Source organism: Athene cunicularia, assembly GCF_003259725.1.
Source record: "Athene cunicularia isolate RWA chromosome 24 unlocalized genomic scaffold, athCun1 chr24_part1, whole genome shotgun sequence".
In the NCBI taxonomy this organism is placed as follows: Eukaryota; Metazoa; Chordata; class Aves; order Strigiformes; family Strigidae; genus Athene; species Athene cunicularia.
In genome coordinates this window covers 2,294,005-2,307,556 of record NW_020799132.1, presented here as the reverse complement: position 1 = coordinate 2,307,556, position 13,552 = coordinate 2,294,005, and the positions used below count along the sequence as shown (strand labels likewise).

General features: G+C 52.4%; 1 protein-coding gene across 2 annotated transcripts in view; it reads left to right on the top strand.

Moving 5' to 3' along the window:
- Positions 1-427: 427 nt before the first annotated feature.
- The window catches only part of SNX19 (sorting nexin 19), a 31,859-nt gene continuing 18,734 nt past the window's right edge, over positions 428-13,552 (top strand). For both annotated transcript variants that reach the window (XR_003399942.1, XM_026863737.1), the window contains exons 1-8: positions 428-1,372; positions 1,782-1,920; positions 2,660-2,760; positions 2,919-3,038; positions 3,327-3,457; positions 4,651-4,747; positions 4,983-5,160; positions 7,302-7,431. Coding sequence is in view for 1 of the 2 variants with exons in the window: in XM_026863737.1 (XP_026719538.1) it covers positions 542-1,372; positions 1,782-1,920; positions 2,660-2,760; positions 2,919-3,038; positions 3,327-3,457; positions 4,651-4,747; positions 4,983-5,160; positions 7,302-7,431 (1,727 nt within the window). In the remaining variant the exon portion in view is untranslated. The remainder of the gene's footprint in view (positions 1,373-1,781; positions 1,921-2,659; positions 2,761-2,918; positions 3,039-3,326; positions 3,458-4,650; positions 4,748-4,982; positions 5,161-7,301; positions 7,432-13,552) is intronic.

Sequence of the window (13,552 nt, the reverse complement as noted above, 5' to 3'; positions counted from 1 at the left end):
CCCTGGTCGGCGGCTGCGGCTGGAGCGTTTTGTCAGCTCCCTGCGGCCCCAGCCCCACTGCCCGGCGGCCAAGGGGTGGCTGGAGAGGGAGATCGCAAGCACCGTCCGCAAAGTGGTCCGGGACTTTGTCGCCTCCTGGTACTGCACCGTCAGCAGCGAGCCGGCCTTCGAGGCTGAGGTGGAGAAGGCCATGATGGGCCTGGCCGCCGAGCTGAGGCTGAGGATGGGACGAGTGGACCGCCAAGCCCTGGCACACCGCCTTCTCCTCCTCTGTGGCCATCACTTGCAGAGCTACCTGCAGGCCTGTGAGAACCTGAAGGGCGATCCAGAGGGCAACCGGACCCTGTGGCAGGAGTACAGCCGGCTGGTGGGGCCGCACCCTGCCCTCCGCAGCCCCGCAGCTGAGGTGGGCTATGCCCGGGCTGCTGTGGAGACACTGCTGCGGGCGCTGGTGCCATGGCCCCACTTGGAAACACGGACGGGACGTTTCGTGGTGGTGGAGCTGGTCGCCTGCAATGTGCTGCTGCCAGCCATCAGGAAGATGGCCGATCCTGACTGGATCAACCTGCTCCTCATTGGGGCTTTCTCCAAGAAGCCCCGGGGTGAGGAGTTACCCCCTGCACCCCCAGTGCCTGATTTCTTGCCCTTCGTGGTGCACACAGACGCTGTTCCTGCTGGGCTGCCCCCCTCACCAAGGTTCACGGAGGTGCCCAGGCAAGAGGCAGGGGCTGCTAGCGAGGAGGGAGAGGACATGGCGAGTGGGCTGTGCCACACAGAGGAGCCTTTCCTCCGCCCGCGAGCCCTGGGCTCCCTCTTCCCCTGTGAGGGTATGGAGCTGGAGTCCCCTATGCCTGATGCGGGCCAGGACACGGACCTGCTGGTGCCATCACCCGCGGGGGAGTTCCTCGATGAACCCCTCCAGGATACCTCCACTGTGCTGGAGGGACCGGCCACTTCAGAGGATGGCGTGGGGGATCTGGAGGAGGCCATTGCCACCAGCTCAGATTCTGGCCTGCTTCCCACCTCTGCTTTTGTGCTGAGCTCCTGCCCTGACATCCAGATCAATCCAGCAGTGGAGAAGGAAGAGGAAAGCCCAGTTGTCCCCAAGAAATCCTCCTCGCAGAGGCCTTCCAGCTTGGGGAAAGATCTGGGGGCAGCAGACGGCCCACCACAAAGTCCCCCAGACCCTGGGCAGACTCTGCCCCTGCTCTCATCCTCCTCCCCAACGGCTTCCATCAGCACCTTCAGCTTTGAGCCCCTCAGCAGCCCTGACGGGCCAGTTGTCATCCAGAACCTGCGGATAACTGGGACCATCACTGCCCGAGAGCACAGCGGGACTGGCTTCCACCCCTACACCCTGTACACCGTCAAGGTAAAGGCTTCCCTGTCTGTCACCCCTTTTCCAATTTCTCTGCCCTGACAAGGGAGCACATGTGGTTTTGGAGACAGGGACTTGCTCTGTGTGTGGCTCAACAACAAATTTTGTCTGGCAGTGGGGGGATTATTGGCCACAGTGGCTTTTCCAGTGGCTGTTTGGGTGTGGGATAGGGGTTCCCACTTGTGGCCAAGGGTTGCATGGGGCTGGTTGAGAGTTTTGTAGCCTTTGTTTTCATGCTGAGGGGTCTGTATGCTGTGCAGCTGCTGTTCTTCAAGGAAGGGTCAGTGTGAGGAACCGCTGGATGGGGCCTCTGTGGGGTCTGTGGACTGTGGGGCCGACGAGGACCATAGCACATCAGGAATGTTTTGGGGTAAGGATTATTGTCTGTTGCCTTCCTCCTCAGTATGAGACAGCCCTGGAGGGTGAGAGTGCAGGCAGCCTTCAGCAAATGGCTTACCACACCGTGAACCGCCGTTACCGGGAGTTCCTCAACCTCCAAACCAGACTGGAGGAGAAACCGGAGCTCCGCAAATTCCTGAAAAGTCAGTGACTGCATGAGCTCCCTTAGAAAATCCTTGTCCCTCTCACCCCAGTCCATGTTCCTCTGTTCTGAGGGTATTCTGTCCTGCCTGTACAGCTCTGGGCTCTTTGTGATGCCCACCTCCTCCATTGTTTTGTGCAGGGCTGGATGGAGGAGAGATTTTTTCCTTTTGGCAGCAAATTCCAGTGTTTCAAAACATCCTTGCTCCTGTTCTGATCACAACACTTGTTTTTGCAGTTTTGCACTGTAACAGTGAATAGAAACACTGGTATCTGCAAGCATGTTGCCTCCATGTAAGAAAGGAGACTAGTATGGGTTGAACATAAGCTTTTTTAAAAAAGAAAACAATGTTTCTTCTAATGTTACTTATGTATAAAGCCTCATTAAATTTAGCCTCTTCCTACATAATCCTTTGGTTCTGACAAATCCGAAGGTTTGGCCAGAAAACTGCTTTGTTGAGAATTTTAGTGGCTCTTTGAGTGATCTAGAGTCCTTGTGCTAAACTGGTGTTCTTGCTTCTTTGAACTTCAAAGGCACGGATACGGATGATATGAAGTCCAGCAGAATGCAAGTTCTGTATGGATTTGAGGTCTAATTCAGGTTGCCTGCCTTGAGGGGCATATTATCTTGGGCTGATGCCAGGCAGTGTGTAGTGGTAGTTTTAAGCATGAGAGCATTAAGATTTTAACACAACTGTTGCAGTTTTCTCAAGCTTGCTAATGGATTTGTTTACTTTGTAGATATCAAAGGCCCAAAGAAACTGTTCCCTGATCTCCCGTTCGGAAATATGGACAGCGATAAAGTGGAAGCCAGAAAAAGTCTGCTAGAATCTTTCTTGAAGGTGAGATGCTTGCTCATGTGCCCCTGTGAGCTGGAAAGCAGTGCTCGGGACAGCTCTGTACTGACAGTGGAGCACATCAGATCTATTCCCCAGCACTTTACATGATTGGGCTGGGAAGTCAACTCGAAAAAGACCTAAAGTTACATCTTTCCTTGCAGCAATTGTGTGCGGTTCCTGAGATAGCAAACAGTGAGGAGGTGCAGGAGTTCCTCGCCCTGAACACTGACGCCAGGATTGCGTTCGTCAAGAAGCCCTTCATTGTCTCCAGGATAGACAAGGTACACAAGTGGGAAACTGGTTATCTGAGCCACTTGCAACTGCACCCAGACGTGCCTCTTGGGCTTCAGTGTCTATGTGGTAGTAGCCAAAAAACTCAAGTGCTTTCTGTGTAGCTGGGCTCAGCTTGCCCAGAAAGCCATAAAGCTAGGAAGAGTTGGAGTCCATCTCAAAGAGCCAGGGGGGGAGTTATCCTGGAAAATAGAGAGAATGCAAGTCTGAAAACTCTTAATTCATATTCAAGGAATAGAAATATATTCAATAATTGATGGCACTGCTGGCTTTTGCAGATCGTTGTCAATGCCATTGTGGACACCTTGAAGACGGCATTCCCCAGGTCAGAGCCCCAGAGCCCCACGGAGGATCTTAGCGAGTCTGAAGTGGAAGGGAAATCTCAGACAGAAGGGAAGAAGACTAACAAGTAAGGGCTCCCGCAGCTTCCCCCATGCTTTATGCACGACATGGATTTCATGCCTAAGCTGACTCTGTTGTGGGGAAAAGACTTGATGCTTTACCTGTTGTGGATAAGCTGTTGTACTATAGCCAAATTGCTTTCTCTGTCACATACTGAGCAAGGGTATTTGAGTTCCTCTTTGTATAAAGGATTTTCTAAGAATTCTCAGCTTTTCACAGAAGGTGGGTTTCCTCCTGAGGGACCTATGGGGCAGTGGCACTTGCCAGCAAAGATGTTGATGCTGCTGGAAAATTGCTTTTTACCCTTAAACATGCACATGACCTATATATGTGGTGAGTCACTGCAAAATACATCTGTAAGTTGTATACCTGAAGGTTCACTCCTGCCTTTCCCACGTGTTTCACACAGTGGCATGCTGCCTTGCCCAGCAAACATCTGAATATTTATTTAGGAGTAGTGTTTAAGGTCACTGCATGTATGTTGCTTCACCGAGTGTTTATTTGGTGTTGCTGGCAGTGACCAGCCTCATTGTGCTCATCAGTGGTTCTTCCCTTACAGAAAGGAAGGTTTCTGCATGAGTATGGCTTTTTTTTTTCCAGAAAAGAGATGCTTTGCTAGAAAAAGCTGCTTTGGACAAAAAGACAAACCAAAAAAGTACAAGTTTTGAAGCATCTGGGCTGAAAAGAACATTCCTTAGTGACAAACAGGCTATTTTACAGTTTAGCCCACAATCCCAAATGCCCTTTGATATCCTCCTTTCTGTGTGTGTGTGTGTGTGTGTGTGTGTTTATGATTGGATTTCCCAGTCCTGCTGGGTATGTTTCATCTCAGAGGTGTTTCTGAACGCTCTCCTGTGTATGCTGCAACGCTCACACCTTACTGAGCAGAAATGCCTGTATCTCCATGAAAATTTGTATGTCCCATACCTGCCAAAGAAGGTGGATGTCAGAAAGCCTTGGCTAGGCGCTTGTGTAGTTGAGGAAAAGTCCTTTAAAGCTTTTGTTGTGTAGTTTTACTGCCACCTTAGTTATCCTGGGGGCATATGCTTTTTTTGAACCACTTTAGGTCTAGTCAGACTGCTTAGCTTGGACGTGACACTGGACAGAGGAGGCTGATCCAGGTTCTTGGCTGAGGCTGGGAAACTCCTCACTCGCAGTTTGTGGAGGAAACCTTGACTCTGGTGTGTTTCTCCTCTTCAGGTCCAGGCTGAGGTTCTCGTCCAGTAAAATTGCTCCAGTGCTGAGCGTGAGCGAAGCGCATGACAGGATCGTGTACTCTATCAGGGAGGGCAGCGCTGTAAGTTCAGATCCCTCTCACAGTCCTTTCATGATCTGAATCATCACCCTGTTCGGCTGCTGCCTGGGAATAATCCACGTGCACAAGAGTTGTGGCTGTTGCAGCCTTGTTCCTGCACACCAGGTTTTTGCAGAGAGGCAGTAGTTGTGCTGGTAAAACCACAGCAGTGTGGGGCTGTCTGGTGTGTCTGATCAGCTTAGGCTGGGTGCAGCTCACTGCTGTGGTACTTTTGTAGGTCTCTGGCACCCTGTCGCTGGCAGCTATGGAGTCCTTCATCCAGAAGCAGGAGAAGCTGCTGGAGGCAGTCCCCAGCAAAGCTCCCGAAGGCGAGGGAGGCAGAGAAGCGAAGGAAGGCTCCATGCAGGAGGATATGGATGGGCTGGAACAGGGGACACATCCAGACACGGACTCTGGTGAGCTCAGCCCCTCTGTCAGTGCTTCAGTTTATCTCCCTCAGTACTGCAGCAGCTCCATAATCTGCAGGCTCAGTTGCAGGGGCTTCAGTATGAGGAGCTGGTCTCCTGCCTGTTGCACCTTCATTAAAGGGAAAGTAAACTGCGTTTTTCCAGTCCTCTTAGGCAATTGCTCTGGTCTTTATTGCTAGGGGAAGCAAACTGCTTCTTGGCTCAGTTGTGTCACTGTCGATCTTCACCTTAGTGTACTCAGTACAGTTATGGCAGTAATAAGTTTCTTAAGGACACACTGCTTAAACTGCCAGTGTTATAAAATCAAGCTCTTAGAAAAATGACCGAATGATGTTTTCTTCGTAGTCTCCAAGTTAGCCTTGATATGTCCATGGACCTTTTGAGATTCAGTTTGGATAGATTTGGTGGGAGTAGCAAATATGTAATCCCAGTTCAAGGAATGATTTTCCTTTTCTGGTTAGAGATCCCTCCTCTGAAGCACAGGGGTGCTATGGCCTCTCAGAGCAGTTACGAGATTATCCTGAATGTGAACAAAAAATATGTTCTCTAATCTTATTCTTGGAATAGCTGAGCTGTATCAGCTGGAACTTTTCAAAAGTTTCACTCCAGTGGTTCAAGTTTGGCAAGCTGTGACTGAAAGCATGTGCTTGTGACAGGATGGGTCTGTTACTCTGAAACTTAGCCTGTGCTACCAGCTTTGCCTATAATCTTTGAACACATGCCTGCAGTTGTTTTGGGTGTGCTGGGGAGCAGGACTGGAATTGGAGGCCACAGAGCACAAGAGATACAGGCAGGCCAAGTTAGCTGAACTCTTAAGGAAGTTTAACGTAAATGATGTCAAATGCCTGCAGGTCTGTGATGCTTCAGAGCCGACAGGGCAGGCTGGTCTGACAGGGTAAGGGGGTTGGAAGTCTGGGGAGCAGCTGGCTAAAAAGGCAACTGGTGTCTGTATCTGCTCACTGGGTGACTTCTTGGAAGAGGTTGGCCCGCAGCTCTCTGAGAAAGGGGACTTGGACGCTACAGGAGTAAACAGAGCATGTTGAGGATGCTCTTTATATGGGGTTATGGTAGAGCTAAACAGCCTGCTCCAGCATTTGCACAGAGAAGTTAAGTCTCAAAGCAAGCAAGGAGTAACTTGCACATAGCCCAGAGCAAGAGGCACCAAATGTACTCATGCCTTCTCTTTCCCAAGTGAAATGGCCTGGAGTTAATTAGTCCAGCTCCTACACAGCAGGGAGAGGAAGAGGAGGGAAGGAGAGCTACTGGGGTCCAGAATCCCTTTATCTCCAGCAGTAAATCACGTATGAACAGTCTTGTTGGCTCTCTGTAGGCAGTGGTTGAAAGATCAGGCATCGGGGAATGGCAGAGCAGGGGAAGCTGCTCTGCAGGAGCTCCTTCTGCCAACAGGGCCGTCACGGCAGCCTCCGGTCAGGGCTCTGGCCTAGGAATGGTTGTCTCATTCAGGTTTGTGGTACATCAATAAGCTCTGATGCTTTGGGGCCAAGCAGCATAAAAATAATTCTCTAGCAAGCAGAATGTGTTTCCACTGCTGGCTTTGACATCCTCCTGAGGATCAGAGAGAGGTTTTGCTGTCCCAGGTCTGTGTCACCGGGGATATGTGGGCATGTGTGTGGGTTTTTGTGTGAACTGATTCATCTGGTTTATCCAGGTGTGGTTCATCCATCTTGCTGCTGAGACTTGGACCTGCCACACGATGGCAGCGTGCAGACACCAACCGGAGCCTTGTGCCTGGAGAACTGCACGTTGGAAGAGGGGAAAGAGTTGGTGAAGACAGGAAAATAGTCCTCAGCAATGTACTTTTCTCCTGGCTACAGTCACTGCCTTCCTTCTCACCTGTTTTGGGCACACTGCCATCCCCGTGCGTGGACTGGGATTTGATAATCCCCGTTTAACTGAGAAGGAACTGGGCAATCAGAGCAACCACATTCTGGGCTTGGATGGGAGGTTGGGACTGCTTGGATGAAAGTGGAAATGAAAGGCAGAGACTGGGGCAGGAGCCTGGGCACGCGGGGCTATGGGGAAAAAGAGTGAGTTTTAGATGATGCTTTTTACCATGTTTGCTTGGGCACTGAGTTGTCTTCATCTGACCCTCCTCTTCCTCCTGCCAGACCCTGAGACAGCATTGGCTGACCTGGCCCTGGATGTGCTTCGTCTGCTGATGATGGATCACTGGAGCTGGCTGTGCACGGAGAACATGCAGAAGGTCTTCCACCTGCTCTTTGGGACCCTCATTCAAAGGTAAGGCCTCAGCGACCAACCTCACAGCTCTCCGAGGTGGCATTGCCTTTGGAGTTGCCGTCAAAATGGAGCTCTGAACGCAGATAAAAGCACAGCTCTGAATGAAGCCTGAATGCAGATAAATGCTTCTGTTGCAGCAAACAACAAGGTTCTGTAACGAAGATGTGTGTATGTAGAGTAAACATCTCAGAGGTTTGCACTAGGAGCTGTTTTCCCCGTGAGCAGCAACATAACTCTAGTGGGCAGTCTCCTGTCCTTTAATAACAGGGGAAAGAAAGGATCTGGCCCTGGGAATGGGAGGATTCTTGCCTTATGAAAGGGCAAGAGTGCCTAGCTCCTTGGCTCTCCAGGGAGATATTGGCTTGTGTTGGCCTCCTGATCTCTCGCTGCCCAGGAGCTTGGCTTGTTTTATCTACAAAAGGAGAATAAACAGGCCCAGGGAACAGCGACTTGTCAAGTAACAGCTTGCAGTGCATCCTGCCAGGGCCTTTGCTCTCGCAGAGGCACCCCTCTCTGATCTGTGGTGGGCCAGTGGTGCCCGTGCCTTGGGCAATGACCTGCAGATGTATTAGGGTCAGGCTTCCTTTCCAGCTGGTACGTACTTGCCAAGCTTTTCTGAGGCCAGTGCCTCTGTGTGGTAAGGCACTAGGCCAAGACACACAAACAGACAGCATTTCTGTCGTCTTGTGTAGGTCGGTGCCTATCGCTAGCTGAGGAAATGGTCCTCTGGAGTAAAAGGAAAGCCTTCCCAGAAGGATTTTGGCTAGGAGGAGTCTCGGAGCAATGCTTTACCCATTCCTGTGCCCTTTCTTCTCTCGCAGGCATTCAAAGTCAGTGTCAGAATGTGCAGGGCGGCACATTATAACCAAGCTGGTAAATTAAGCTGACCCTCAGCAGAGGTTGTCGGAGCGCTTTGAGGTCAGGGGCTGCTGGCCATCGCTCCCCAGTCTGTTTCCTTGGGTGGGAGGAGGTGGATGTTGCTCCCATTTCTCTAAAATGGGCTTTGGTCTCTTGGGGAATGAGCTGGAACCCAATCCTTGTGTGTAAGCACAGAGGTATGAAAGCTTGAATAGGCACGTCATCACCTCCTAATAAGCTGTGTCCCGGTCATCCAGGGAGCCTGCAGCACCGACACGTGGCGTTGGTATTTTCCACTAGAAAAGCTGTCATACACACACAGAGCACATGCCTGGCTCTGGAAGGTGGAGGAGCTCCACAAGTTGTGCTGGTGGAGCAGCGTCAGGATGAATGTGTTTGCTCCGCTGTGACGGGTCTGGCTGAACCTACGTGTGCTGCAGGCAAACTTCTGTCTGGAGGTGGTGTTGGGAAGTCCCTTGGCTTCTTGGAGTCATGATCAGGGTGTAAATACAACCTTTTGAATGATCCCTGTGCCCCTGGGATGTGTCCGTGCTGAAATCTGCTCTGGCTCTGCTCTTGTTCTGGGTCAGTCAGGAGGCTTCAGGTCCAGATGTGGAGGGGACAGGGGGAAGGAGCTGCACAGTGTGAACTAACCCATTGCCAGGAGGATGGTGCTGCTCATGAGTTGCTGCAGGGAACATTTTCCTCCTCTGTTTCAGAGGAGTCGCCCTCCCAACCCAGAAGGCTGTTTCTGGGACAGTGCTTTGGTCTCCTGAACAGGAGAAGTGTTAGGGCAGAGGTTCTCCATCTTTAATCAAGGATGGCAGGTTTTTAGTGAGCCTAAAGCCCACGTGGAGGGCTGGGGCTCAGCAGGATACTGCCCTGAGAGCAGTCAGTGTCTGCCTGTATGAAAACCGTGATCTGGCAAGAGAGCAGAGTTCAGACGATGCCTGAGATGGACATACAAGACGAGGCAGGCACCTGCCTCTGTGGCAGAGGAGAATTGGGAAAGGGGGTTCTCCGTGCTGGCTTGCCATTGCACCCTGTTCCTGAGCCACACAGAAGGGTGGCTGAGACCTCTTGTACTGGCTGGCCCAGGTGGCCACTGCTGTCCTGAGCAGCTCCAGAAGTCTCTAGCTCAGACCTGCTGCCAACTGCCTATCCGGGGGCACAGCGTGGATTTGGGGACATTTCTCATCCATTTAAGTATCTGCAACTTGATCGCTGCTCGGCCAGACCTGGCACAGCCCTGGCACTGGCATTCTAGCTGGCACTGCGTCTGGGTACCCTTTACAGGTGGAGAAAATACCAGAAGCTGTTCCGGGAGCTTGTGCTATTCAGGGTCTCTGACAGGCAGACAAACGTGGGGCGGCAGATGGGCACGCATCCTGTCTCTAACTGTTCCTGGTCACAAAGTACGAGTAGGCATCATTTCTTTGGGAGGTGAGGGTCCCCTCTTCCCATCAGTGGCTGGGTTAGGTGGAGGGTGGTGGAAAGGAGGTGTCCTGTCAGTGGTTTGGGTGTAAAGAAGGGGGTTGCTGCTGGATACTCCTCTGCCAGCTTGTATTTGGTGAGTAGCGTGCTGCTCCTGCAGCCTTCTCACAGCTGCCTTTGTGGACATTGCCAGCTCTCTGCACCGAGTATCCCTTATCCCCAAGCAGAATAAACAACCAGAAACCCACCGAGAACACAGTCCAGCTTCTCCGGAGACCCAATCCCCCTCTCCTTTGGGAACTTTCTCTCTTGGGCTCGTGGTGATTGCTGTGACTGCGCTGTTGCTGATTATGGGTTCTCTGCATGGAGCATCCCACCACGCTCCTCTTTCCCCTCTTCTCTGCAGCTGAAATAGCTGGAGCCAGGCACTATCAGTCTCCCCTGACTGTCAGTTTAATGGCAGCCGGGGAGAGGAAGGCTGTATGACCGAAAAAGGTATTGTTAAGTAAAAGAGAGCCCGCATCCATGCGGCGCTCATCCCATTATGTAACAGGGAGTGATCCTTTTTCGGAGCCGAAAGCAGAGGCGGGTGGAGGGGAGGTGGAGGGGCTGGGAGGCTCACTGGGAGCCAGAACGACCCTGGGGCTGAGGATTGCTTCCAGCAGCCTCTCCACGCGCTGAGTCCATGCCTGTAAACAAACCCGCTTTGGCTCCACACCCCTCCTCTGTCCAGCTCTGCTTCCCTCCCACGGGCTGGAAACGCCGATCTCTCTTTCCTGGGGAGGCTGAAACAGGGACCTGTTTGCAACGGGGAGTAGATCGGGGCTATTCTGGGCTCCGGGGGTGTTTGGTGGAAGAGCTAAAAAGCATTTTGAGAATCCATGTGCTTTTTAGAGCCTTGTGAGTCAAAAGAGGCGTTAAAAATATGCAGCAAACCGCGCTGGGGCTGTGACCCCATGCCCTGCCCTCAGTCTGTCCCCGATGGCGCGATGGTCACTGGGTCAGGGGTCTGCCAGGGCTGGGGGCAGCCATAGAGCCGGGGTGATAGCCACCGGCTACCAGCTCACTGTGCCCTTCAGCTGCTGCTGGAGGGGCAGTTCTCCCAGGGCCACGTCTGCTTCTCCCTCTGAAGGGATCCCCAGCAGAGTGCCCAGATCCCGGGGATGGACCTGGGAGTATTTTAGGTGCAGATCCAGGTCTGTATGCTTTTCTAGCTCCTTCCCACACCACAACAGAAAGCCGTGACACTGCAAACCCTCGAGCGGAGGGAAGGTGTCTTGGCGCACCCCGGCTGTCTGCACCCTGTAACCTGAGCGGGGCTGGGGCACAGAGGCCGTGCCGGCGCTCAGAAGCGCCTGTGTGTATATAAGGGAGCGTGTGGAACTACGTAGGCAGCTTTGATGGTGTCGTGTTCCACTGAGCAAGAGTTAAAATAAATGCAAATCACCCCAGCCTTACCCGGGAGCTCAGCACCGCTTGGCCTGCTGTTGCTTTGGGTCACTCTGGTGTTCCTCCAGATTTTGTCCCCTGCCCCATTGTTCCTCGGCAGAGTGGGTGGGTTTGGGGAGGTGATGTTCCAGTCTGTATGAGATATAGAGGGAGAGCCAGGGACGCTTTGAGACTGATTAGAGATGACCATCAGGCTTTTATGAGCGTGGTTTCTTGCAAGTTCTAGCTCCACTTCCCTTTGTGTGTCTGGCTAGCTTTGGCTTCTTCTCCTTGTAGGGTTTGCTCTCCTTAGCTGGTTCTCCCAAAGTTTCCGCCTCTGCTGAACTAGCATGGGAAGGAAAATTCTGTCTGAGCTCAGATCCAGTCTGGAGCTGAGTCCTGGGCTGTGGTCTTGCAGGGAGCCTGGCTCTTGGGTGCTGCCTTGACAGACACTGTGCCCTGGGGTGGGATCAGAGGAGAGAACGAGCCCTCGGGCAAAACACAGGTTTTGATTCTGTACACCAAAACAGGGCTGAGTGGTCCTGGGGAGGCTGTAGCAACAAGGGCCTTGTCTTTGATTTGAGGTGCTGGATCTTGCTGGGTGTTGCTGGGGGTCAGGAGCTGGACAAGGCCACAGAGGGGTGATAGTCTTCATCTTAGCAGCAGTAAGTCTGGAGCATCTGAATTCTTTTTGCAGCCTGGATTTGGGCAGGGGGTTTGGTCTGTTAGGGTTTGGATCAACGGGTTGGCTAAACCTGATAAACACCAAACGCCTCAATACAGGCAGCCCTGCTTGCCTGTGGAAATGATCTGGGCGAGATTTGGCTACGACGTGTGTGTCTCCCCATCCCTGCCTCACTGAGGGGTAACGGTTCAGCCACATGACTGTTTTCATGAGCCCTCCCGCCAGGGGCTTGCTCAGCTTCCAGCCCCACCGAGGGAGAACTTCTCAGACTGATATCTGTGGCCTGTGATTGAAAAAAGGGCTGGGCTGTCAAGTTAACAGGGCGGCAAAGGGTCCTTGCAGCCAAGCTGGGAGTCCCTTCAGCAGCCCAGATATCTGCACTGGTCTGAAGGGTGCTGCATCTTGTTCTCCTAGCACGTTTTTATGAGGGGGGTGAATCTTTTGTATTCCCTGAGAGCCTGCATGCTGGTGGAGGGCAGGCCAAGTCACCACAATGACTCCCAGGAACAATTGTGCTGGTGACTTTATTAACTGACCACTTTAATAAGTGAATGGAGACAATTTGGCAACGATCAACTGATAACCACCCGGAGAATGAATAAAGGCACTTTGGATGAGACCCATCAATCATCAACCCATCGCAATTCAACTCCCACAAAACACATGAATATATGTGAGAGAGAGCAAGAGCAGGAAGAGGAATGATAAAAGAGAGGAGGAGGGGATAGGAAAAGGGGAAATAACCACCCTTGGATCCCGTGTTGTCGCAGAGTAGCCAGCTTGGTCTGTAGGTAGTGGGTCGACAAAAACACACATGGGGTATTGCCTGTATATATTCTTATATATGGCGTTGGAATGGGCTGCCCAGGGCAGGGGGGAGTCCCCATCCCTGGAGGGGTTGAAGAGTCGGGCTGAGCCAGCGCTGAGGGATCTGGTGGAGTTGGGAACGGTCAGGGAGAGGGTCATGGTTGGACTGGAGGAGCTTCAAGGGCTTTTCCAACCCAGATGATTCTGGGATTCTTATGCATGCACAGTAGGTTGTTCCAGAAGGTTCTCATTTTCTCTGACTTGTACCTGCAGTTAGACAAGTTCTGTCTCTGGGCAGCAACAGGAGTGAGGGGGGAGAAACATCCCACCACCCGACCTCTGCAGAGCTCGCTCCACTTCTCCCCCACAAGGCATCTCAAGTTGTTTAAGACATCCTCTTTACGAACAGTTTCTTGTTTCTGAACAGTTTCTGACACACGTCTCCCATCCCTCCCTCGGCAGGGATGAGGCACGGTGCCTTACCATTGCTCAGGATGGGGTTTGGGGGAGCTGGTGCTGGGGTTACCCCCGTGCACAAACCCGGGCTTGCTCTTGCCTTCTTGCTGTCCTCTTGGCTGCAGAGCTCTGTGCCGGAGCCTGACAATGTCAGCCCAGGTGTTGTGGGCACTTGTGCAACTGCTGGCGTGAGTCAAGGAGCTCATAGCTTCAGGGAGTTGCGTGCTGGGTGGGTTTTCTTCTGGTTTTTCTCTTTTTTCTTCCTTGATCTCTGTGCCAACAGAACTGGCAAAAACAAAGACCCTTGGCAGCCTCCTTGATCCTCTTGACTTGAAAGTGCCACCGGCATGTAGTGTTGCCTGACCCTCTTAAATGTCCCTGAGTAAACCTGCCTGCTCAGGCAGCCAAGCACCTGCACCCTGGGTGTGCTGGGAACATGCTGCCCATGGGCAA